We start from the raw sequence: 24,010 nt of genomic DNA, 5'->3' as shown, positions 1-24,010 counted from the left end.
TCGGGGGGGGTGGCTGGCAGTGGGACCATGACTTATCTTGGGTTCATGAGTTTGTGTTTTGGAGCAGATTGTCATGGTAGGATACCTTGCTCAGCCTAGATGCAGGAGGGAAGGGGCTAGGTCCTGCTTCAACTTGGTATGCTGGACTTCTTCCAAGGGAAGCCTTACCCACTCTGAGCAATGGATGAAAGGGGGTGAAACGCGGAAAGGAGCAGGGAGGAAGAAGTGGAGGAAGGGGAACTAGGACTAGTATGTAAAATGAAAAAAACATAAAAGAAAAATCTTTAAGAAGTTCTAACACATAATGACAACTCTTTTGTATTACTGGGCTAATCTTATATTTCCATACTTATAATGACTATAATTCTACAACAGGTTAAAAACATATATCTTCTCCAGTGTTTATCTGTCTATTTTCAAAAAACTTTGAGAGGAAGATCCCCTGGAGATTGGGGGTGGGGAAGAAGAGAAGGCCACAGCAGGTGGTCTGGTATTGAGCTCAGGATGAGACTAGGCATTGGATTTGGAGGAGAGAGACTAGAATATCTGTGGTTAGCCTACTTGGTTCCCTGACCAGCATAGCTGGTGAGTTCACAGGGAGTGCCTGCTGGTGATGGGGTCTGGGATAATGGAATGAGATGGGGTAAAGATGCAGGGAGGAGGTCTATATGATCTTGTGGAGGTGGCAGCCACAGCACATGGTTTGCTACAGAGCTCAGGATGAGAATGGGGGTTGGATTTAGAGAAGCGGGGGACATGAACAAATTAATGTGAAAACTTTCAAAATTCCCTCTTTTATCCTTTGAAAATAAGTAACATATTAATGTTATCTATTATATGGACCCTAACACCTCCTTAGTAAGTAATCTAGAGTTTAAGCTTGCCCAGAAAAATGTGCTGTGTTTGGTATATATTCCTGGTACCTTGAAAAGAATGACAAAAGCTAGAACAAGTTATAGACTGTTTCCTTGTATTGCAAAGGACAGATATTGATGTGGCATGCTGTCTTTGGGTTTGCAGTTCCAAAACAACATGCACACTTCACATTTTATGTTTTGAAAATCCTCCAAGGGGCAGAAACAAATCAGTAACATTCAATGATCTGACTGAAGTGTGGACACCACAGACTTCTAAAGTTCACCTGCTCAATATCATTCTGGAAATGCGTGGTTTGCTTGTAATTACTCTGAAACTCCCTTGGACTCTTCCTGGCTGTCTTCTAGAGAGCTCAGGTCTGTATGAAGAAGGTCTGCTCCCACCTTATAGCGACACCTCTGCAGCTCAGGCTGCAGACTCCCTTCTGCAAGGCTATGGATCTTAGCAATCAGGCCTTAGCCAGGCCTTGAAATACAGAGGGATAATTTCTACTTTTGTAAAAGCATGAAAGAAGCAGAGCTCCTATCGTCCTTCCAAAATCTTAGCCACAGCTTCTCAAACACCAACCATAAATTATATCTGTTTTATTCCCTCTAAGGAGTTGAAAAATAATCTCGTGTGTCTAATCAGATCATGATATTAGAATAATTGCAAATCCAAAAGAATGAGTATACATTTCACCTATTGCTGTGGTGCGTGACCTTCAATTTCCCACCTGCTCACCTCAGAGAGGCATAAACTTTCATTGGCTACTTTGGATTTTGGCTTTTTTTTTTATAAAGCCAACTCCTGATTTGCTTTTGGGGGTGGCAAGAAGTACCCATGGTGTCCCTTCAAAGTAGTATAGGAGTGACTAAGGCAATATCCTACCCTCCCTCATTCCATTGTACAGGTAGAAGAATCAGAAGGTGTCCTAACATTCCTCTTTTCTCACATCTTTTCGGAGGTAGAGAGAGAAACGAAGTCCAAAGCAAGACAGTGGATGACCAACAATGACATTTGGAGAAGACAAAACAAAATGAATGAAATTAACTTCTCTTCATATAATGATATATAAAATGTGCCTAATTCTTCCTTTAGATAATACAATAAAACACCCAGAATCTTGAGAAAATACCCTACCACAGTCTTGAAAATAATGTGTATCAAGTGCATGAATTATCCTTTTTCTTTCTGGCTCTGAACTGTGAACATCTACCAACAAGTAAAAGATGCTGTCATAATGATGGGGTGATTATTAAACCACAAACATAATCCAATGCAGGTACTCAGTCTTCAACTCTGTTGCAATGCAAAGAAATTAAAAGGTACATGGAGAATGCATGTTAGTGGTTGGGAATCAATGAGTGAAACACAAACATAAATATCTTAGGAGAAGAATTTTGTTATTTTGTAGAAAGGAATAAGACACATAAATTTAATGGTGCCAAGGACTATAAGCAGGATTCCAAGCCCAGATTCTCAGAAATATGCTCCATGCCCAAAGGCTACACTTAGGAACAGGGTTCATTTCCCATAAAATATGGACCATAAACAGACAGCTGTAAAAGTTGAGGGAACCATTGAGATGGTAAGATGCTTAGGTAGAACATTGTGGAAATCCCTGGTTCCCCAAACACAAATGCCTATAAAATTTAACCTGGTTTAAAAAACTGGGGATTCAGGGAGTTAGAATTTTGGCTTTCATCTGAAATGTAACACTAAAGCATAAAACTTCACAGTGTTATATTGGGAAATGCTCTTGCTCTGGTCAAGAAGCAAAAACACACAATGTGGTAAGTGTCCTAGCATTTTACCATATTGCCATTTTCAAAACAGTGAGCATTTAAGGAGATATTATTTCAGAAGCAATGAAATACTCATGTGGGTATTTTTGGTTCTGCAGTTTCAGAACATTTAATTACATTTCAAGAACTTATTTTTTTCTTCAGGTTTTTGAAAGCAAATACAATTTATACAGAGGATTATGTTTAAAAAATCAACAATATGCAAATTTCCATAATATGTATGTATCATTACTACTTTAAGTTATTTTCTTTACGTGTTTTCTCTGTCCATGTACCTGCTGTGTGTTTGTGTGTGTGTGTGTGTGTGTGTGTGTGTGTGTGTATGTGTATGTGTGTATCAATGTATTTATATGTGGCTTGCATTTTATTTATTTTGTAGCCTGGGTATCAAAATTTGAACATTTACATGTGCTAGGCAAACATTCCCAAACTGAGTGTATTCAAGCCCTTGGGTTTTAGAAGACATCAAGAGCTATCCGGGCTGACTTGTGCTGCTATATAACCCAGGATGGCCTAGAACTCATTATTCTCAAAAGTTTTCTTATATAGCTGCATGAGCAAAAGAGAGTGCAGCATTTCAAAAGGCATTAGCAATTCAAAAGAAACACCTCCATCTTCTATTCTTGGGTTTATGTAGGCTACTTATATATCTACATACAATCTGGCATATTATTTTGAGCCATCATAAATTAAATCATAAAAGATATAGAGAAAATGTAAATATAATTTTAGTTTGAGATGGTGATGTGCATTTACAATCCAAGTACTCAGAACACTGAGGCAGGGAGATAACAGTCCTGTGGTTATCCTAAGCTCAAAAGTATGAATCTATCCTAGGAAATGTATTTGTTCCCACAAAGCTAATCATGTTGGTGAATGATTAGTCCGAATTATATATTTAACAGCACTAAACATTAACACATACAAATTTAAAGGAATTGGTTTTATGAGCTTGCAGCTTTGGATCCAATGGTCCCAACTCTTAACTGTTAATCTGAGAAAATTAGGACATATCAATCTATTTAGATATAGATATTATTACTCCAGGAAAAGGAACAAACATAATATAGGCAGCTGAAGGTGGTGATTTATACTTCTAGAATCAGCACTTGGGAAGCTAAGCTAAGAGGAATACCATTAGTTCAAGGCCAGCATGGTTTATACACTGAGTTCCAGAAAAATATTAGTTTCCAGAATAAGACCCTATCTCAAAAAAGCCAATTTTAAGAAGCATATTATATAATGAATAGTATTGGTCAAATAGTGATTGAAAGCTGTTGAGAATAAAATTATTCTATTAGTCATATTCATAAGAATGACCTTTAATATATTTTATAAACACACATGAAAACTGTGTATCATTCTATAAAATCCTCCTTAAAAGAACACTCAAGGGGCTGGAGAGATGGCTCAGAGTTTAAGAGCACTGACTGCTCTTCCAGAGGTCCTGAGTTCAATTCCCAGCAACCAAATTGTGGCTCACAACCATCCGTTATGAGATCTGGTGCCCTCTTATGGTGTGCAGATATACATGGAAGCAGAATGTTGTATACATAATAAATAAAATCTTTAAAAAAAACAGTCAAATAAAAATTTTTACAAAGTCATTGTAACAGTGGCTGCCAATGGAAAATATGCTTTATAAATAATACTAGAAATTAGTGATATTTTTACTTTTGAAATATCAAAAATCTAGTAAAATAACTAAATGAATTAAACATGAAACATTGGCTCTTTAGAGTTCTTTTTTCTTAGTTTTAGAAGGCCAATTTATATCATTCTCTACCTGTCTGTCCAAATGAACAAAGAGTTTAGGGAAATACACAAAGAATTCTAAGGTTTCTCAAAAGAATTAATGTTATACAGCAAGAGGTCACTTAATAGTTGAAGCACATACAGAAACAAAGTTTTCAACCTCTGCCAGGTTTTTTATTCAAATACCATAGTGACAGCCAAGAAATAGTTTTAGAAAATATATGTGATTATTTGAAATGTCTCTGTCTTCAGTCATTCCTTTAAGATAAAATGTATACCAAGAAGTAATACTAACAAGATTTGTAAATCAATGTTAACTGTATGTCTGCACCTGTATTCATGAATAAAAGCCAAGTAATCATAAAGGAGCAGTTGGGAATAGACACATTCCTTAAAAGTAACTACATTTGTTCTCAGACAATTCCTTACTCTGTAGGTGTGTGTGTGTGTGTGTGTGTGTGTGTGTGTGTGTGTGTGTGTGTGTGTGTGTGTTCATGTACGTGCAGGTACACCTGAGTGTGCCAGTAATCATGCTCATGTGTATTCATGTGGGATCAGAAACAAACTCAGGTGTTGCCCATAAGAAGGCTATTCATCTGTTTTGCTTGCAGCTCATTGAACAGGTTATATAGATGGACTAGTGAGCCTCAGTTACCAAACTGCCTTCCCCATCACAGCACTGGGATTATAAGCACATGCCAGCATCCCTGGCATTTTTATGTGAGTTCTTGGTATTTCATTCATATCTTTGAGCTTTCAAAGTAAGCACTTTATCAATTGAGCCTCCCTGACTGTTTTAGAGGATTTTCAATGGCCTCTTCAAAGTCAACACACTAAAGAAGAAAGGCAAAGAAAATCATCATCTGATGCCTCTTTTATTCTGTTACTGTAGTAACCAGAGCATGCCTGTCTACAAGCATGTATCATCCTAGAGTTCAGAGAAGCGCATGGGCCATACCATTAGAATCTGGATAGATAAAAATACAAAAATTGTTTCAGGGTTGACTTTAAAGCCTGTGTTCTTGCCTCTTACTGTATCTGTAGAAGTAACAGAATTTTTTTATTGTCTGTTTTATCTTTATAAGCACTATATATGAAACAATAAACACAGATATGAACAGAATAATGATATGCATTCCATAAATTTGCATTAGATATTTAGAAAACAGAAGGCAATCTTCTAAAAGAAAAAGTACTGAACAGAATGGCAAACACCTTGTTATCTGTCAACTAACTGTTCATGAACACACAACTCCTAAGATTTCCTGATTTGTTCTCAGGAGAAGACATTAGTACATTTGAAATATCTGCCTAGACTTCATTGGGATATGTCTATTAGGAAAGTGCTGGTATACTTCTAAGGAAGTAAAACCAAAAGGAAACTATAGAAATCAGGGCCTTCCAAAGACTGGCCACTCTGAAAAGAGTCTACAGACAGGGCAGCCAATCAACAGTGTCACAAAATGAACAATTTTAACAGAAATGTGTTTTTCTTATGGTTATGATAGCTAGAACTTTAATGTTGAAATATAGGTAGTTATTTTCTTTTGATGCAATTTTCTCTGATTTGAAGATGATTATCTTGTGTATGGGATTTCTCACTGTGAAAATTGTTTCTGTCCTGACATTCTTTAAGAAAACTAGTCCTGTAGATTAGGATACATTAAGATCACCATTAAGGAGCCATTTATTTTGATCACCCATTTGAAAGACCCATCTTCAATGTCTGTTACATTATGAAGATTTAGGGACTAGGGGCTTCAGTGCTCAAATTTGGTTGATATACATCTAACCCATACTGCTCACCCACTATTAGCCTGAATTTAAAATGCTATTTTAGGCAAAATATGCATCCTCAGAGACAGCTTCCATATTACTCACCCACTTCAAATGAGAGCAACTAGAAAGTCAGATGGGGCATAATCTAATTCAATAAGGCAAAATCTGTCTGGTTGAAAGGCTGAAGATGATGCCTTGTGGCTCAGTGCTGTGCCCCAGGCGAGGCAGGAGTTCTATTTCTATAGCCCTTGGAAGTAGAAAGGTCAATAAGCCCTCTGCTGACATTCTGGTCCCTTGCTCTCTAAGGCCACTGATGGCATCCATGAAGCTAAAATCTGGCTAATGTTTTGGAAGTAGGGTGACAGTTTTACCTGCTTTGAGTGACAGTGGAAGCCTTGCTGATCTCTATGCCTCACCATATTAAAAATTATACTTCCCTCTGGCTGAAAGACAGCAACACATTTGGGTCTACTCCTGTATCACATGGATTATCAGAAGACAGGAAGCCTTTTTTCATTTTTCCCTGGCTCTGTTCCCCACAGTCTTAGATGGTGATATTCATGCCAAATGGCCGACTGAAAATGCATGGCAATCCAATATCTGCATCATAACTAATTGTTTCAGAACTCTTCACCTCACATCAACACCTCACCTCTCCACCCATTCCTTTACCTCCCCTCCCCCTGCTTTCTCCTATAAGACTTGGTTTTAAATTTCTTCAGTCATCAACTTCTTGTTCATTTTTTCTCAAATATTTCTTCAATTTATGCCTGCTTTTTATGTTACTATAGCAACCAGGGCATGCCTTCAGCATTTTGTTGAGAATGTCAACTAAAATATCAAGTTAATTAGTTATTTTGTTTAAAGTTATTCTTTCTACAGAACTTAGATCATTAGAGACCACAACTTAATCTAATTCTTTGCCACCTTATAATGGAGATCACCTTTCTAGAAGTTTCTGATAATTTGACACATTTCGATCTGAAAATGGAACAACAAATAACAAAACAGAAAGAAGCAAAATTTAACACACACAATGTTACTATGCTCATATTCAAAGTAACAAAAAACAAAATTTATATTTTTTCTCATTAAATTTGAGTCTTTGTAGAAGTTTCAATTAAGTATAATTCAGTTTTTACTACTTACTTGTCACATATAAGAAATGATGAGTTAATTGTCACCAGTATGTCATGAAGACTTAAATAGATAAAAAACCTGGGTAACACTGGTGATAGTGGGCTTCTTGAGAAAATGCAGAGGTGTGGCATACAGATATTTCTTCAGGGTTTGTGTGTGCACAGCAATTTGCATGTGGAGTGGCAGTGAAGAACAGGAAACAGAGGAGTGCTAAGCACCTCTCTGTTGTGGATGACTGAAAGAAATATGAGTATTGCTATGAATTAATACAATGGAGGGAGATCCATGTTGCATATAAAACTTGCATGTGATATAAGTGTGGCTCTAATCCTATGGGGGAATTCTTAGACTCCAGGAAGCATGGATAACTTGCTATTGAGTTCTATAATTTTTCATTTATGTGGCTGGAGAGATAGCTCAGAAGTTATGAACACTAAATGATCTTTCAAAGGACCGGGGTTTGATTCCCAAGATCTACATGGTGGATCACAACCATCTTTACTGCAATTGCAGGGAATCCACCACCCTCTGATGACCTATGCAGATACCAGTCATGCATGTGGCACCCAGGCATGCATGCATAGATGCATACAAAACATCAAAGTGCATGGAATAAAATAATAAAATTTTAATGTAATTCTTTACTAATATTATAACATGTAATAAAATGTAATAATATGTCAAAATAATAATGAAGAATTTTAAAATATAGTTTTAACATTTTTCCATGGCCCATTTGAAAACTGATGAAATTTACTCCAAGTAAGTGTACAAATATACTGTGTTTTATTCCTTTGCTTTTCTTTGCCATTTTCTTTTTGTTGCTCACAGAGTAATAAATGAAAATGGCCATCTAGAGACAAGGTGAAGGCTTTCAAAGAACAAATCTGTTCCCTAAATTGAAGGATATAGCAATAAAATTTCTAGGTGGAAAACTGAGCTGTCACCTTCAAAAGATCTGAATACTTTATTGACTTTCCAAACATGTGTATTAGTCCCATATAATTCAGAGAGTATTTCTCTCCAAGAGGAGAGGAAAAATGATATGCTGTTGAAACTAAAGCAAGTACCAGGTTGAGACTCTCATAGCAGTTTTTGTTTCCTATAAAGGTTTTGAATAATACAGTACATATCAAGTTTTCACTAAAGATACTGATAAGTACCATTAGAGATCAGGAAACAAGCCACCTTGCAAACATCTCCCCATACAAGGAGATTTGACTGCTATAAAGATGCCATGGGAGCTGTATAGTTCTTTAGCTGGATTGCTTTTTTAGTGCATATGACCATAGGTGCTAATGAACTTTCTTATACTTATTTACATTCTATAATTATAAGAACTGTGGATATTATAAACATAGCAAAGGCCTTTTTGTTTTTGTTTTCAAATATGATGAAATTTCTACCTAGGAGCCATGAGCACGAGAGGAAACCTGATCTTACCTATCTACAGTAGTTTTGCTTAAAAGCTCGGCTTTGATAAGCTAAGTCTTTCTCATTACAAAATTTTTCTTTCATTGAAATTCTAACTAAATAATCAGGAGAAATCTCTGTTGTTCTTTTCTGCCCTAAAATTCCCAGCTGTTTGTGAATTCTGAGTAAATAGGGGCTTCAAACACTTCAATATCTGCCTTCTCCAATGCAATGAAACACGTATAATACTTAACTTTCTGGGACTGAAGCTACTGGAGATTCTCTACTTCCTCATTGAACAGGAAACTATTCCTGGATAAACTTCTCTAACTTGTATTTCTTCTCAATTAATCTTCAGGTCAGCAAACGCCCCTCAAAAAGTGTTTGCAGCATCCCTGCTTCCAGTGACTTCTTGCACTCAGTAGCCTGCTCTGTTGCTTCTACATAGATTCTACTTTGAACATGCTCTGTTTTCCTCAAAATTTTCAGCTGTTCCTCACTTCTAATACTCCTATAATTTTTGTTTCATATTACTGCTAACACTTAAAAGGTCTTTGCTTCTCACACTTGGAATACATAATTCCTTAGTCACCTGTTTTTACCTTGCACGCTGATAATATTTGTATTATAACAATTAATGGCTAATTTTTGTTTTCTCTTCAAAGCTTTTTAACAACTGAAAATGAATTTTCAGTTCTTCAGTGTTATATATTGAGAAGACCAAAACATAGAATTCCATAATCTGGCAAAGATGATCAGACTTGTGTGACCACAGTGTGTCATCCTGAATAAGGTAGCAGTTAGAAAATAGCACAAGAGTTACATAAAATATGGAGAATATATAATGTACTATCTGTCAGGTTTTGTGGTTATTAAGCTATCTAAACATATAAATGTCTTACTCATTGGTTATTTATATTTGGTTAATGAATTATTGAGCATATAATAATATACAATCTCCATACATCTTTTATGACTTAACTGTTTCTAGTGTGCATCATAATCATAATATTCCTTCTGCCTACAAAAAAGTGAAGGTGATAGAAAAATCCAAGAATAGATACAACTTCCATAAAGACAAACAGTCACAGAGGTAATGTTGCATAAAAATAAAGGACAGTCCCTAAACTCCTGTAAATACTGTGTTTTCTTCTTGCTTAGTTTACCAACTTCACCTATTATCAGGCCCTGGTGCTGTCTGCTTAAAATTACATATTACTGTGGGATGCCATGACCATTTGAATAAATTTTCTTATTCTGATGACGTAGAGAATCCTTGCACAGGAAGTCTTGCTGGTACCTGTTTATGATGAAGAGGCAAACCAGAGCTGGTATGGTATGCAGACTTTGCACAGAAGCAGTGAAACACTGACAGGATAAACCAAGGCTGGGATCCAGGGCACAGATTACTAGGAAGATAAACCAACTTGAAACAAGTCTTTATTATTTTGTGGCCAAGAAGGACATGAACTCAGTCATTCTGAATACCAGTGACTCACTGTTCTATCTATCATACCCTCCTTGTCATGCATCTCCAGGATCAAGCACCATTTTCCTCTGAAGTATCACCAAAACATTTTTCATAGGACCCATAATCACCAGACTATTCCTCTTTGGTTTAAAAGGAACTGCCATCTTCAAAGCCAAGTCTATTCAGTTAAAGCTTTTGCCTCACGATCCAGCAGCTCGTTATAACAAAACAGCTGATTTTTGGACATGAAATGTTAGAATTTTAACCCAAATGTGCTTTACAGTTTTATTAGGTAGGCTGACCACACCTCAAGTGAGGTTACCCCAAAGTGACCATCAAAGCTGATGATTTTAACACTGAATATCAAGGAAGACACCAGATATGAGATATCCCTCAAACTCAAGTACATATGTAAAAATTAACTTCAACTCTGGTGAGCACAGAAGTGACCCTGGAACCGAAAAATAGGCATTTACTTTCCATGGACAATTCCAATTCACCACAAATAGAAGAAAGAATAATATATTCTATAATGAAATTATATTTATTGAAATGCTCTGACATGCACTTATTTCCTGTCCCTCCTGGAGGAGCAAAAAGGATATGTGATAGGTAGGGTTTTAGTTGGGGGGGGTGGTAGCGAATGAGGGGAGGGAGAGGGAACTGGGATTGACATGTAAAGCAATCTTGTTTCTAATTCAAATTCTAAGTCAAATACAAAAATCTGCGAAAATTCATACAGATTTCAATATAAATTTACAAAACAAATACTACATTATCCCATCAGGTTTTGAAATAGAAAAGTCAAAGCTAGAACTCATTGTTCCAAATATAGTAGCTACAGACTTTAAAACATTTGTTTATGACCATCTTGGATTAAAGTCTACTGTTCTGGCATACATGTTTTTAAGAGGCAGCATGAGTAGCTTTTTCATCACTTGCTATATTTCTACACACTCTAGCAGTCTGTGGCATACACAATTATCTGTGAGCGAAGCATAGGTTAAGTACATGTGACAGAGATGAGCCCCAAGATTAAGTATACACTGTGAAATGCATGTGGATGTTCATGATTTAAACCAATGAACTGTGGCCTGAAATGATGTCACAGGAAGCGCAGCAGTAAGTGGAAGGTTAAACCTACTTGCATCTCGGCTCATTAAACGCAGTTAAAGTGCAAATCCCCTCATTCTGACAGTAGTGATCACAAGGGTTCGCTTTCTGGTCACAGCGCTGACTTTTAAACCCCACAGAGCATCTGCAGAATTCCAGTAAAATACAACTGAATAAAGCGTCTGACTTTTTTTTTGCCATATATGCTTAAATTTATGATATACTTTGATGGTAACATAAAATAAAAATGTTCCCATGAATGCTTTCCTCCCTCACATACACTCTGATAGTGTGTTCCTTTGAGGAATTTGGGGGCAGTATGCTTATAGGATTCATTTTGTGGACATCATTTCTTTACTCAGTTAAAACAAAACTTAATGTGGTGACCACACCAATGGATGGCTTTAGGTGGTCTGCTCTAGAAAATCAGAAAACCAAGACGAGGAAAATACTAAATTCCCTAGGTATTCAGCAACCCAGCTGCATATGATGTACTCTGAAAGAGCCAAGGACTGAATTGGTTTATACTATTCTATATTCTAAGGCTGATACAAAAAAAAATCAGATAATATTTATAGTTGAGAATGTAGTCCATATACTTTTGACAAGAATATTCCTAAGTACTGAGGAATTCAAGTACACACACACACACACACACACACACACACACACACACACACACACACACACACAGACACACACACACACCTACAATGACCTACACATTTGTAGGTTTTACATTGCTTAATAGGTTCAATAAAACCAAAGTAATTTTCCAAGCATTTCCAAGTTGTAAAACTGTGAATATATAAAATGATATGATGCTGAAACTAAATGAGCTACTCCTCATGATATCTTTAATAAGCTGATGAGAAAAGGATTATGTAACACATGAGCCAATGAGGGACAATTGACTGGGATGTGCATGACACACCCACTTAAAGAAAATATTGCCCCACGGAAGGAAAACATTAGGATAGTGACTCTAGCTACATGCAGTCCTGTCTTAAGTTACCCATATTAGTAGATACTCACACGCACACAGGTACACTAGTTTCAGGATCCAGCTTGCAGGTGCCACCATTGTAACAGTAACCATCACATAATTGACAGCTAGAGGCAATCTTTCCATTTGTACAGCTGCAGCAACAAAAGAGAAAGAAAGAAAAAAAAAAACATTGTTACCACCAGAATTATTGCTGCTGAAGATTGACACAAAATACCTGAAAGCTAGAATGTGCATCATCTGAGAATACTCTAGTTTCTATCTAAATCTGAATTTTCCAGATGTCAGATTTCTGGGGGCAGATTTTTTCATTTTACTAGATTGATGACAGATTATTTTGGTATTTGCTAATTTTCAAACTATTTTCTTGATAAAACATTAAAGCAGCTAGATACATACTCTTGTCTATCACTTAGATGTTAGGAACATTGTGAATTTATTTTCCTGTTAACTAGGACTTGGTGAAATTAGTATGAGTTATGAGCCACTCTACAGAAGTACTATAAATTTCTCTTCTAACTGTGGTATTTTCTGGAGAGAAATGTTAGAATTGCAATTATTTTAAATCTGTGTGAAGGGACATGTATTTGTATAGGTGCACATATATTTGTGTACTTGTGTGTGTGGAGGCCAGAGGACAACATTGTATCTTCCTTGGGAAAGCTATCCATCTCTTTCAAGCAGAGACTCCCCTGGCCAAACTGGTCAGGCTATAATCTCTAGGGATTATATTGGCTCTGCCTCTACAGAGTTGATGGTCCTGTAGTCTAACTCTTGGAAAGATGGTTCAGAAATTAAAGGTATTTCCCACCCAAGCAGATGACCTGCAACTCTCACAAGTGGTCATCTGGCCTCCCTGTACACACCGCACACTGTGGTCTGATTGTACCCCACACCTGTGTACATGTTATTGGAAACAAATAAAATTAGTTCAAATGTTAAATACATATAATTAAATTAGATGCCAAAGATTTTGCTTTGTTTTGAGTCAAGGTGTTATTTTCTAGTCCAGGCATGTGTGAAACTCACTATACTGCCTAGGGTGGCCTAGAATTTCATGTAAATCCTCCTACCTCACACTATTGGCTACAGCACTTAGAGATGTCAGTTTCTATGTCTTCTAAGTTTTATTGTCAAAATGGAGCTAGTCAGTAAAAACTAAAACTAACAGTGAAGAAGCATTACAGGAGCATAAATAAGTTGTTATTCTTAAAAATCACATCCTACAAAATAATTATAGTCACATTATGTTTCTGGAAGGAGAATAAACACCATCTTCTTCAATGGAAAATGGACATTGCAATGCTATGGGAAAAAAAGCACACTGTCTTAGGTGTTAAATAACTCTATTGATCATGGAATACCCCTGAGGAAATTGGAGAAATGTATATCCATGTTCAAGGTCCTTAGGTACTATGATTTTCTTCCTGAGGAGCTGTAAGAAAGCTATGTTATGTTGTCTTAAAGTGGATCATAATTTCATGCTGGTGTTTTTCATCAAGTGGTAACAAAGTCTGATATTTCATGAGCCCAGATATGATCTTGGTAGTAACATCAGGCTTCTGTACCATTGATTGATCATGCTGACCTTCCCACAGTGGATGAGTTTTGCAGAGCATACCTTCCTAACTTTACATGTGACCTTGATAACAGTTATGTTATTTCATCTTACTCAAGTTAAATAACTATTGCAGCACACCCCTTCTAGGGTATTACCTAGTGACATTATGTTGTCTAAGAATGGTAGGTTGGCTACATTCCTGTTCATAATTGCATTAATATTTAGATATTCACCTGTCTTACTGTGTGTTGTATAGTGGTTGGAAATGTACCAGTTACATACAACTTTGTTTAGTTTTTGAATTTGAAGACAGTTTTAAGAGCCAATATTACAAAATAGCATAATGTTTAAATATAAATAGAAGTGGTGAATTTACTATGTGTAAAATGGGCTTTGAAAAGCCAGAGCCCATCATGAGATAGATGATTTGCGGTCTCACATTTCTGTTGTATTAGAGAGCATAATATCCTTTACAGCTGTTCTGAACATCGGCTTTGCAATACTCATGCAAAGTGAGCAAATACACAGCCAACAGTATTATTAAGTGTTAAGGCACTTTTTTTTTTTCTTTCCAAGCTCCATTGACAAAAAAGGACACAAAAAGTTATAGGTTTTTATCCCATTAAAGTAATAATCTCAAATAGGAAAATTATCTCATTATACATTGAAGAATTTTGCATAAAATGATAACTGCATACCAAACTACAATATCTAAAAGAGGAAACAATGCAAATTAATTGTTTTACATTCCTGCCTTCAATAGCTATGTTAACTCTTGCATTTTCCTATTAATGCTTTATTTGAATTTTAAATTGAAGATAGAAGTTTACAAATATTTTTAAACAAGGAACAAATAACACTTAACACCTCAATTTGCAATATGTTATGACTATAAAATCACATATGATCCAAACAAATTTACAGATCATGGTTTAATCACTTCTAAAATGTTATTTACAAGTTATCTAGTAAATACAAAGAATTCTTAGGACAGTTAATATCAAATGGATATTCTCTGAGATATTCTACATGAGGCACAAGTTTTTCCTCAATAATATTTACTTTTATCTCCAAGAGAAAGGATGATATGTAGTGATGACAACTGTTATAATGGAGTCTGCAGACAATTTATAGTAACAAATATCAGTGTAAGTAGAAGACACTCATCAAAAACATTATGCCACCTGTTCTGATGTGGAACAGAGGATATGAAGAACACAACCCAGTGCAGTAGAAACTTATTAATGTTATGAAGGTGATTCTAATAAACTCTCCAAATAAGGAGAGAAATGGAGTCTCAATTGGCTATCTCTTATCACCAAACAAAGCTTACATTATTGGGACTGGGTTATATCTAATTGAATTTTTGGCAAAAGGGCTCCCATGGAAATCCTAAACAACCAACCCATGAGACTAGCTTGTTCTCCACAAAACAATAGCAAGGCCCCATTGTTGATGAAAACACAGACAAAACTCATTGACTATGAAGAAGTCAAGCTGGTACCTCCATAGTAACTTTATCTCTATCTTCTAGTGTCTTTGGTATGGGAAGATACTTTTCGGGATACCAAAAGAAAAACATAAACACCCCCAGCCACAAAACCATGGACCTACAATCTATCCTGTCTTCAAAACAAACTAGGGCAATCTTGGCACAAAACTCAAGGGAATAACAAACCAATGTCTGATTTGACTTAAGGCTCACTTCATGAGACAGAATCCAAATCTGGTACTGATTGGGCAATGAAGAATGAGAGACTAGATAGCCCAGAGTCCTAGGCTAAAACAAAATACTACTGATCCAAAAACAAACAAACAAACAAGTATTTAGAATGTAGTGACAAAAATGGCACTTAATGATTTTCTGCTCTACTCATGTATCATTGCCTTAGTCAGCAAGCAAGCTGAAGTTTACTCCTTCAGCACATCGGAAAAAATATATATCAACCCACTGCCACACATTATGAAGAGAATGAAACCTCAGAACACACAACTCCAAGTGGGATTTTCTCCATCAAATCCCTCCCCTCTGTTCTCAGCAAAGCCTGTGAAGGAGGAGGCAGAAAGAATTTAAAACCCAGAGGGGAAGAAGGACACCAGGAAAACAAGGCCTTCTAAATCAAGTGAGGAAAACTCATATGAACTTACAGAGACCAAGGCAGTAGGCACAGGGCTAACACTGGTCTGTACTATCACCTATTATAGCTTTCAGTTTAGTATTTTTATGGGACTCATGAATGTTCAAACAAATGGATCTTTGATTCTTGTAACTTCTCTTGGGATTGTTTTCTTCCACTAAGTTCGTGTTGTTCAACTTCAACATGTGCTTTTGTTTTATCTTAATCTATCTTACTTTGTTTCAAACAACAAACAAAAGTACCTCCATGTTCACAAATTTAAATAAAGGTCTTTAATTTTTAAGAACTGTGGAGCTTTGTGAGAACATTCTACTGGGGTGATATATGTGAACATTTATTTGATTTTATGTACTTATTAAAGTAATATCAATCTTATTTCCAATTACTTGACTTAAAATAGTAAAGTATGCTTTCAAATTATCCAAATTGCTAAGTTTAGCAAATACCATTCATAAAGATAACACAAAACATATTGACAATAAATTCTAAAGTGAGAATGAATAAAAAAATAAATAAAACTTTCCAATATTGCCTGTAATAAAATTTTATTGGATCTTGTTTGCCAGAGTGACATAACTCATCTGACAATTCCTAGAATGCTCAGTGGCAGGGGTACTTTATGGCACACTGTTATATCTCTTGCCCTCATTTGTTAACCTCCTAAATAAAGTCGATGTCAAAATCCAGTCCTTATAGGCACTTCTTTTAGAGGGTTGTTCAAAGTACTTTGGCATGAGGGCTGACCTCTCACCTCATGTCAAGAACTTCTTTCATGATATAAGCTGAAGAGCATGAGCTTTAGCTCTTGGGTTCTGCTCCGATTCACTTAGTTTTAAAGACAAATTTTAAAAAGCAACAAAAGTAGAACTTGGACATATCCATTCTGCTTCCTAGAACCCATAATCCCATGTTCTTGTTTTAGTTAGAAATTTCTGAAGTCAGATAGGAAAAGCAAAATCTTAGTGCCTACGTCCATTGGAGATATATAACGTTTCTCCCCAGAAAGATGAACTAAAAGCAAGAAAATAAAATTTTAATCTCAAAGAAAAGACACTTAATCCTAAATCTTAAAAAACAGCAATAAAATTTTTTAATCCATTCACTGTGACTAATAATGAGAAATAACTAAAGGCCTAAACTGAACATTCTATAAACTTGCATCTGTTATCCCAGCACTCAAGATGCTTTGGGTGTGGAGGTCAAAAGACAATATTTAGGAGTTGGTTCTCTACTTTTAAAATGTGGGTTTGGGGATTGAACTCACATGACTGAACTTGCTCTACAATTTCAAAGGTTCTTCTGACTTCACTCTATTGATTGTAATACTTACTGATGTGATTTTTTATGTCTGTATACAATTTATTGTCAAAATAGAACCAATCAGTGAAAATATAAAACTAAATAAAATCAAAGATTCAAATTAATAATATGTAAAAGTATATGTGGTTCTAGACCAACCACCTTTACCTGCTAAGCATGTCACTGGCCTTTATACACCAAGATGATCTTGGCTTAATGAGCTTTCACTACGTTATACCATAAGTACCCATAACTGCTGTTTCCTTCTGTTTTTGTCTCTTCCCTGTCTCCCACTACCACCTATTCTTCCTCTTCATCCTTTTGTTTTTGCTATGAATTAAACCCTTGGTAGGAAAACATGGTCCTATTCTTAGCTCTACTTATAGGTTTTTCAATATATTTTTGCTTTGCTTATTTCTTGGGTATATTTTATAACTGGCATAATCTGTTAACACCATTGATATTCACTTTCTTTGGATATTTGCAAAATTTTTGAAGAGTGAGCTTATTTGAACTTCATCTCTAGCTTTAAAAAATGAACTGTTGGACATGCAGAACTTTTGAGTAAAAAATTACATTATCTTCATGATTTATTTCTGAACTACCTATCTTTGGCATATATCTGTTTTATAAATCAAGCTAAGATGCCTACTTACTTGCAAAATATATCTTCATTGTCTTTATTTATAATACAGTGACCCCCATGGCATCGCATGCATTTGTCAATCTCACATTTCGGTCCTTCATAGCGTGTTGGACAGACACATTCAACACTTCCATCATTCCCAATGGTACATGATTCTGAATTCACACAATAGTGGTGGCACACATCTAGGAAGAAGGAACAACCAAATATTTAAATGATGCTATATTTCTTTCAGTCTTATAAATTATGTTATTTTGCTTAATATAAAAATGATCATGCAATAGACACAATAATTTTTAAAATTAGCTTGTGTAACATACAAAAGAGACTTTTCTGATAATTCTTTCATTCCTCCCTATTGGAGGCCATGGAAATATAAGCATATGGCAAATGATAATCAGGCGTTCATATAGGAATATAATGCAGTTTTCCAAATTTAAAATATTTAAATTTGTAGTACAAAAATGTAAATGATTAATTACATTTACCACAGGGTTTATATTTGGAGGCAGCAATTTCTTTTTAGCTATTTCACTGTTAAGTAATTTTAAATGAGATTGGCTGAGATAAAAATATACTTTACAAACATAATATATTATGTCAGTGATGGTAAATTTGGAAATTAAAATATCACATAATTTTCATGTATGCATGCTTGCCTAGACCTTTATTAAATTAGACAGAAAGTTATTGACAAACTTATTTCATATTAGTGAAAGGTGGTCTTAAGCATACTCACTCTTCCTGTAGTGTACTCATTTAGATTCATTATTAAAACCCATCAACATGGTTTTGGACTAAATATAAGAAGAGTAACTTTTTTAAAAGTCGAGAGGCTAGGAACTCTGAACACTAAATGGGGACTGGTATATATATACTGTGGTGTAGTTTCTGACCTATACAGTGCATACTGCATGTTATGTTAATGTATACTAGCTTGTTATATATGTCATATACTGCAAATGATTGGTTTCATAGCCTAAAATATAATCCAAAGAGCATCAGAAAAGTACTTGTTCATGATAAATTTGTAGAACAAGATATTAGAATAACAGTTTAGTAATGATCTCCAAGTTGCATTTTACTAAGTCAACCATTTTCTGCTTCTAAAACAGGCATACTCTTGGACCTTTTATGAATATATTCCAAAGAGAACTAGGAGTTTTCGTTTTCCGTGTTCTCAGGCCTTGACAAGCAAGGTTGGGAGGTGTTCAAAAGCAGGGCTGCTCTCAGCACTCTAGTTGGAGAGCTGTTTCTCAGGGCCTATTTAAAAATCTTCTATCTTCCACTTTTCTTGTGGTTTACAGCATCTGAGACCTGCATTATTGGTTATCATCCCTTTGATGGCATGTATAGTGTCCCTGTCTCTCTTCCCCATCCTTGTTTTTTTCTCTCCCCTTCTCATATTTTTGTTTGTTGCATTAAAACCTTTTCCATCACTAATTTTCATGTGCAAATTCCTAAGCATAGAAGAAACATGTTATCAAATAGGCTGCTTAACACTTGTATTGCTTATTTTTCTTTTTCTGTGATCAAACACCATCACAAAAGTCAATACAAAGAATTCAGAGTTTATTTTGTCATATGGTTACAGAGAAGTAAGAATCTATTTAGGTAAGGTGGAGGCACAGGAGAAAGTTTCAGGCATGATGTCAGGCATAAGAATATGAGAGACCACATCCATTATTACAGCATAAAGTAATAAGTAAGTTAAGGAAATCCATCCTCAAAACCCATACTATTAATGTATTTCTTCCAGCATAGGCGATGTTCCCTAAGCCTCACAAAGCAATATTTCCAACTGGGGACAAAGTGTTCAATTATCTAAACCTACTGGAATTGTTTCTCATTCAAACTTTGACATTCCACTCTCTGACTCCATTATGCCTAGAGCCGTATCATAAAGAAAAATGCATCAAGTCCAACTCCAAAATCCTAAAGTTCTTTCATGGTTTCAACAATGTTCAAAAGTCAAGATTCTGTTCTAGTGTTCAAAAGTCAAAAGTCTGTTCTAAGACTCCAGACAATGTCTTAACTTTAGCCACCTGTAAAAACAGAAGGCAGGTTGCAGACATCCAACATTTAATGTCACTATTATTGTTACTATTCTGAATGGTTGCAATGGGTATACAGTGAGGAAATACTTCAAAACTAGACTAGGATTCATCAGAGTAAAAGAATATCCTGTAGCTCAATTTCCAGTGTCGAAGATCTTAATTTGGTACATCCCTTGAGCTTTGCTGCCTGCACATAATATCTTTGCTGAGGTGATTCTACTCCCTGAATTAAGCTTTCCAGAGTAGATGATTCTGTCATCTGCAGATAGAGTATATGCAGAATCTTGGAGTATTCACTGCAACCCTGGGTCTACTTTCATATCTTTAATCAGGAATTACCCTGCCACAAGCTGCCTCAGTAACTTTTCTAAAATCATAGAATATCATTCCATTGCCCCAACATACCTATACCCTTAATTCCTCTAAAGCCAGTAACATGTGACTGACACTATCAAGTTTGGCTGTCTTGGGATGGATCATACCCTACTCAAATTACATTAGCAGCACCTCCTTAGTTCAGTTGCATTTTCAGAGCAATAAACTCAAAAGACTCTCTTTCATAAGTTGCAGATGATATGGGTTGGGTCTTGGCCTCTGAGAAACTTTAATGCACAGTAGCTCATTTCACCTTAATGGTGTTAATCTTCTAAAAATTTATAGTCTCTATTTTAGCACACACTAAGGATGTAACAATTATCTTCCTAGTGCTCATTTGCTTTCCAAGCTATAGACTATGTATTTCTTTCTGTCCAGTTGTTCTTTTCACTGCACGCCTGCATAAATTATCAGTAACAACTATGTCACAGGTTTAGTATTCTGCTGGATTGAAATTTCCTCTGCTAACAAATCCATTACTTTAAGTTTGCCTTAAGTAAGTTCATAGGATAAGAGCAGAAGGCAGCAAGATTTTTTTCCCAGAAATTGACAAGTCTCTACCTTAGTTACTAAAATTGTTCTTCACTGAAACAACTTTTCTGTATGTCCACCATCTGCACTGCTCTCTGCATCCCTAGATTTAGGCTCCAATTTGAGTGCTTGCTAAAAGCTTGAAAGTCTTCAACTTTCTTCTAGAAAATAACACTGTCAGCATGTTCACTGAAAAAGTCCATTCTATGGAACCAACTTCTGTATTAGTTATTTTTCTTCTTTGTTATTAAACACCATTATCAAAAGCAACTTGAAAAGATTGTTTACTTTGACTTATGGTTCTAGAAGGATATGCCAGGCAAGCAACAGTGACAACAGGAGCATGAAGCAAAAAGAGAGAATTGGATATAGGGTGAATCTATTTGCTCTAAAAGACTGCCTCAGTAAGATGATTTCTTCAGCAAGGTCAACCTCCTAAACATCTCCAAATATTGCCACCAGCTAGAAACCAAGTACTCAAAAGCCTAAGTCTATGGAGAATATTCTCATTTAATCCATCACAGCTTCTGATACCTAAGTTATAACACAAACATTCGATATGTATTAACTAAAAAACCCCAAAAGATGCTACAATTCCAAAAATTCTCTGATAGACCCATCAAACATACTACCTGCAAGTTCAGGAAAGAATATGAGACTTTTTTGACAAAGTCAATGATTCTAGAAAATTATAGATTCTCTGCAAATATCTCCAAATTATGACTGTTTTATGGATCACAGAAATTCTTCTCTATTTTTCTTTCATATGCTTCTAAGCTATTATCAAAAACAAAAATTAGAAAAACTAACATCAACATTAACTATATTCTTTTATTTACCTTTCTATGTACTCACAAGTATTAGAAAGAACATGAAATACTCATTTCAGTTGTCTATTAAAAGGAGTAATTCATTAACTTTTTACAAGTTAGCAGAAATACTAATTTAAGTAAAATGTGCTTAATGATTTATAAGGAGATGTCTTTGCTCTGCAACTATTCACTTTGGCTTTATAATTTGTAATCATGGGCTAGAGGGATGGTTCAATGTGTAAGAGTATACTCCTCTCTTCTAAAGATACTGAGTTGAATTTCAATATGTACATATTCCTTAAATCTAGCTCTAGGGATATACAGTGACTCTGGCCTCTGTAGGCACCTGGTCTTATGTGCTCATGTGCATGCACACATATTAAATAATAAAAATAAATATTAGCAAAAGTGTGTTGCTTCTAAAATGAACTTCAAAACAGGCCAGAAAGCTAATGGATCTTTAGTTTCTCCAAATCCCAGAGAATAGTCAGTTAAGAGAGTTCCAACTTTAAGCATCCGAAGGGTTTAAAAATTATTTTACTTTTTAAAATATATATTAGTTATCTGAGAATCTCATGTGTATTTTGATCACATATATCCACTTCTCCCAATTTTCCCTGATCCATTCTTTATATTTTTCTCACATGAAGCACATTATTACAAAAATGCATTGGTATTTCCTCATACATTTTCAATTTTTGACCCTATGTTTATAGAAGTTTATAGTTTTCTAATTCCATGTTGAATGTTACTGAATATTACAAAGTGGAAGAATCAGAATAAAGACCTAATAATTTCTCCCAAATTGATCATGTCATATTGGTAGTGCTTGATTGGTACCACCATACAAAGGACAAGGTTTCCTTTTACTTCTTGACATAGACATATGCATACAATGTTATTACCACATAGATTTCCCCCCAAACTAACTTTTTAAAATTTTAAACTTAGCTTAATAATACCTATTATTAGAATAATTTGAAATATAATCTGATAAAGACAAATATGATATGTATTCACACAGCTGTGGATATAGAGTTTTATATAAAAATACTTATATCAAGCACATAGATATAACATAATAGAATTGAAAGTGGTTAAAGGAACAAAAGAGATGAACTGGAGTGGTTAGGGTAACAGAAGTTAGGTAGAGGAATTTAGTTTGAATATGTGCAAAATTTAGCTGTATCAGTATTTGTGTGAAGATATCCTTATGTAACTCAGTACAATGAATATACACTTATGGGAGAAAGAAAATAAAATAATTTCTGATTGCTAGAATGAAGAAAAACAGATCAGAAAGAAAATATAAATGATTAAAGCCTTTTTTGTCATTGCAGTTGAAATCAGGACAGGATTAAAATTAGAAGACTGTGAGACTGAAAGTAAAAGTTTCTAGGTGGATCAGTGATAGTTCAGTAATGGTTGAATTTATGGAATGACAAGATACTTTTGCATAACTTTGAAACTATATGAACAATTAGATTGTGTAATAGACATTGAAGGGATGGACCTGAAATTGATATATTTCTAAACAAGGGCACACTTTGTAACTGTAAATTAGGAACTTTACTAATGACCACAGAGAGTGGACCAATGAAAGTGGAGAGGCAAAAAAGGGCAACAAAATCTGATCTAGGTATGCATGTTATAAATCTATATATACAATTATCAAGAAAGTTTTACTTTTACATTGCACTTCCTACAGAACATTCTATGAAAATGTTTAATCATTTTACTTACCTAAAAGAAGCATTTGAGATGCATACATATGATTTTTAAAAACCCACTATGTAAGTAACTTATGAAGAAAACAGGGAAAAACATGAAATTTTATAGTTGCAACACTGACTATTCACAATATAAAGTTATTATAAATACACTAAGGAATACTTCCAGTACTGAACATGATTTTATAATCCAGACAACAATGAAGAATATGTAATTGCAGAGTATTGATATTGTAATTAAGACAATTGTTGATATACATGTTAAAAATGCATCTATTTTCTGTAATAGAATGAAATAATTTTAAGAGAAATCATTATTGCACCCTGTTAACATCTTTACTCTTCTCAAATGTTCTTTATCAGGCATTCAGATATAACTGCAATGCATATTTAATCTAATGTACATGTACAGTACATGTGTTAGTGATGATATTTAGCTACTCATTCATATTTATTAATGGGCTATTCACATTGTTTTCATTAAATATGAAATCTAAATGGAAGAAAATAAAATGAATGTA

At 35.1% G+C, this 24,010-nt stretch overlaps 1 protein-coding gene across 1 annotated transcript in view; it reads right to left on the bottom strand.

Moving 5' to 3' along the window:
- LOC100773941 (low-density lipoprotein receptor-related protein 1B) overlaps window positions 1-24,010 on the bottom strand; it is a 1,050,824-nt gene that overhangs the window by 25,076 nt on the left and 1,001,738 nt on the right. The window contains exons 83-84 of the mRNA XM_035447074.1: window positions 17,995-18,169; window positions 12,370-12,474 (exon numbers count right to left, since the gene is read on the bottom strand). Coding sequence (XP_035302965.1) covers window positions 12,370-12,474; window positions 17,995-18,169 — 280 coding nt within the window. The remainder of the gene's footprint in view (window positions 1-12,369; window positions 12,475-17,994; window positions 18,170-24,010) is intronic.

The sequence above is a fragment of the Cricetulus griseus genome, chromosome 6 (genome assembly GCF_003668045.3).
Source record: "Cricetulus griseus strain 17A/GY chromosome 6, alternate assembly CriGri-PICRH-1.0, whole genome shotgun sequence".
NCBI classification, from domain to species: Eukaryota; Metazoa; Chordata; class Mammalia; order Rodentia; family Cricetidae; genus Cricetulus; species Cricetulus griseus.
Note: the sequence above shows the minus strand (reverse complement) of the source record. Positions and strands in the feature narration are given on the sequence as shown.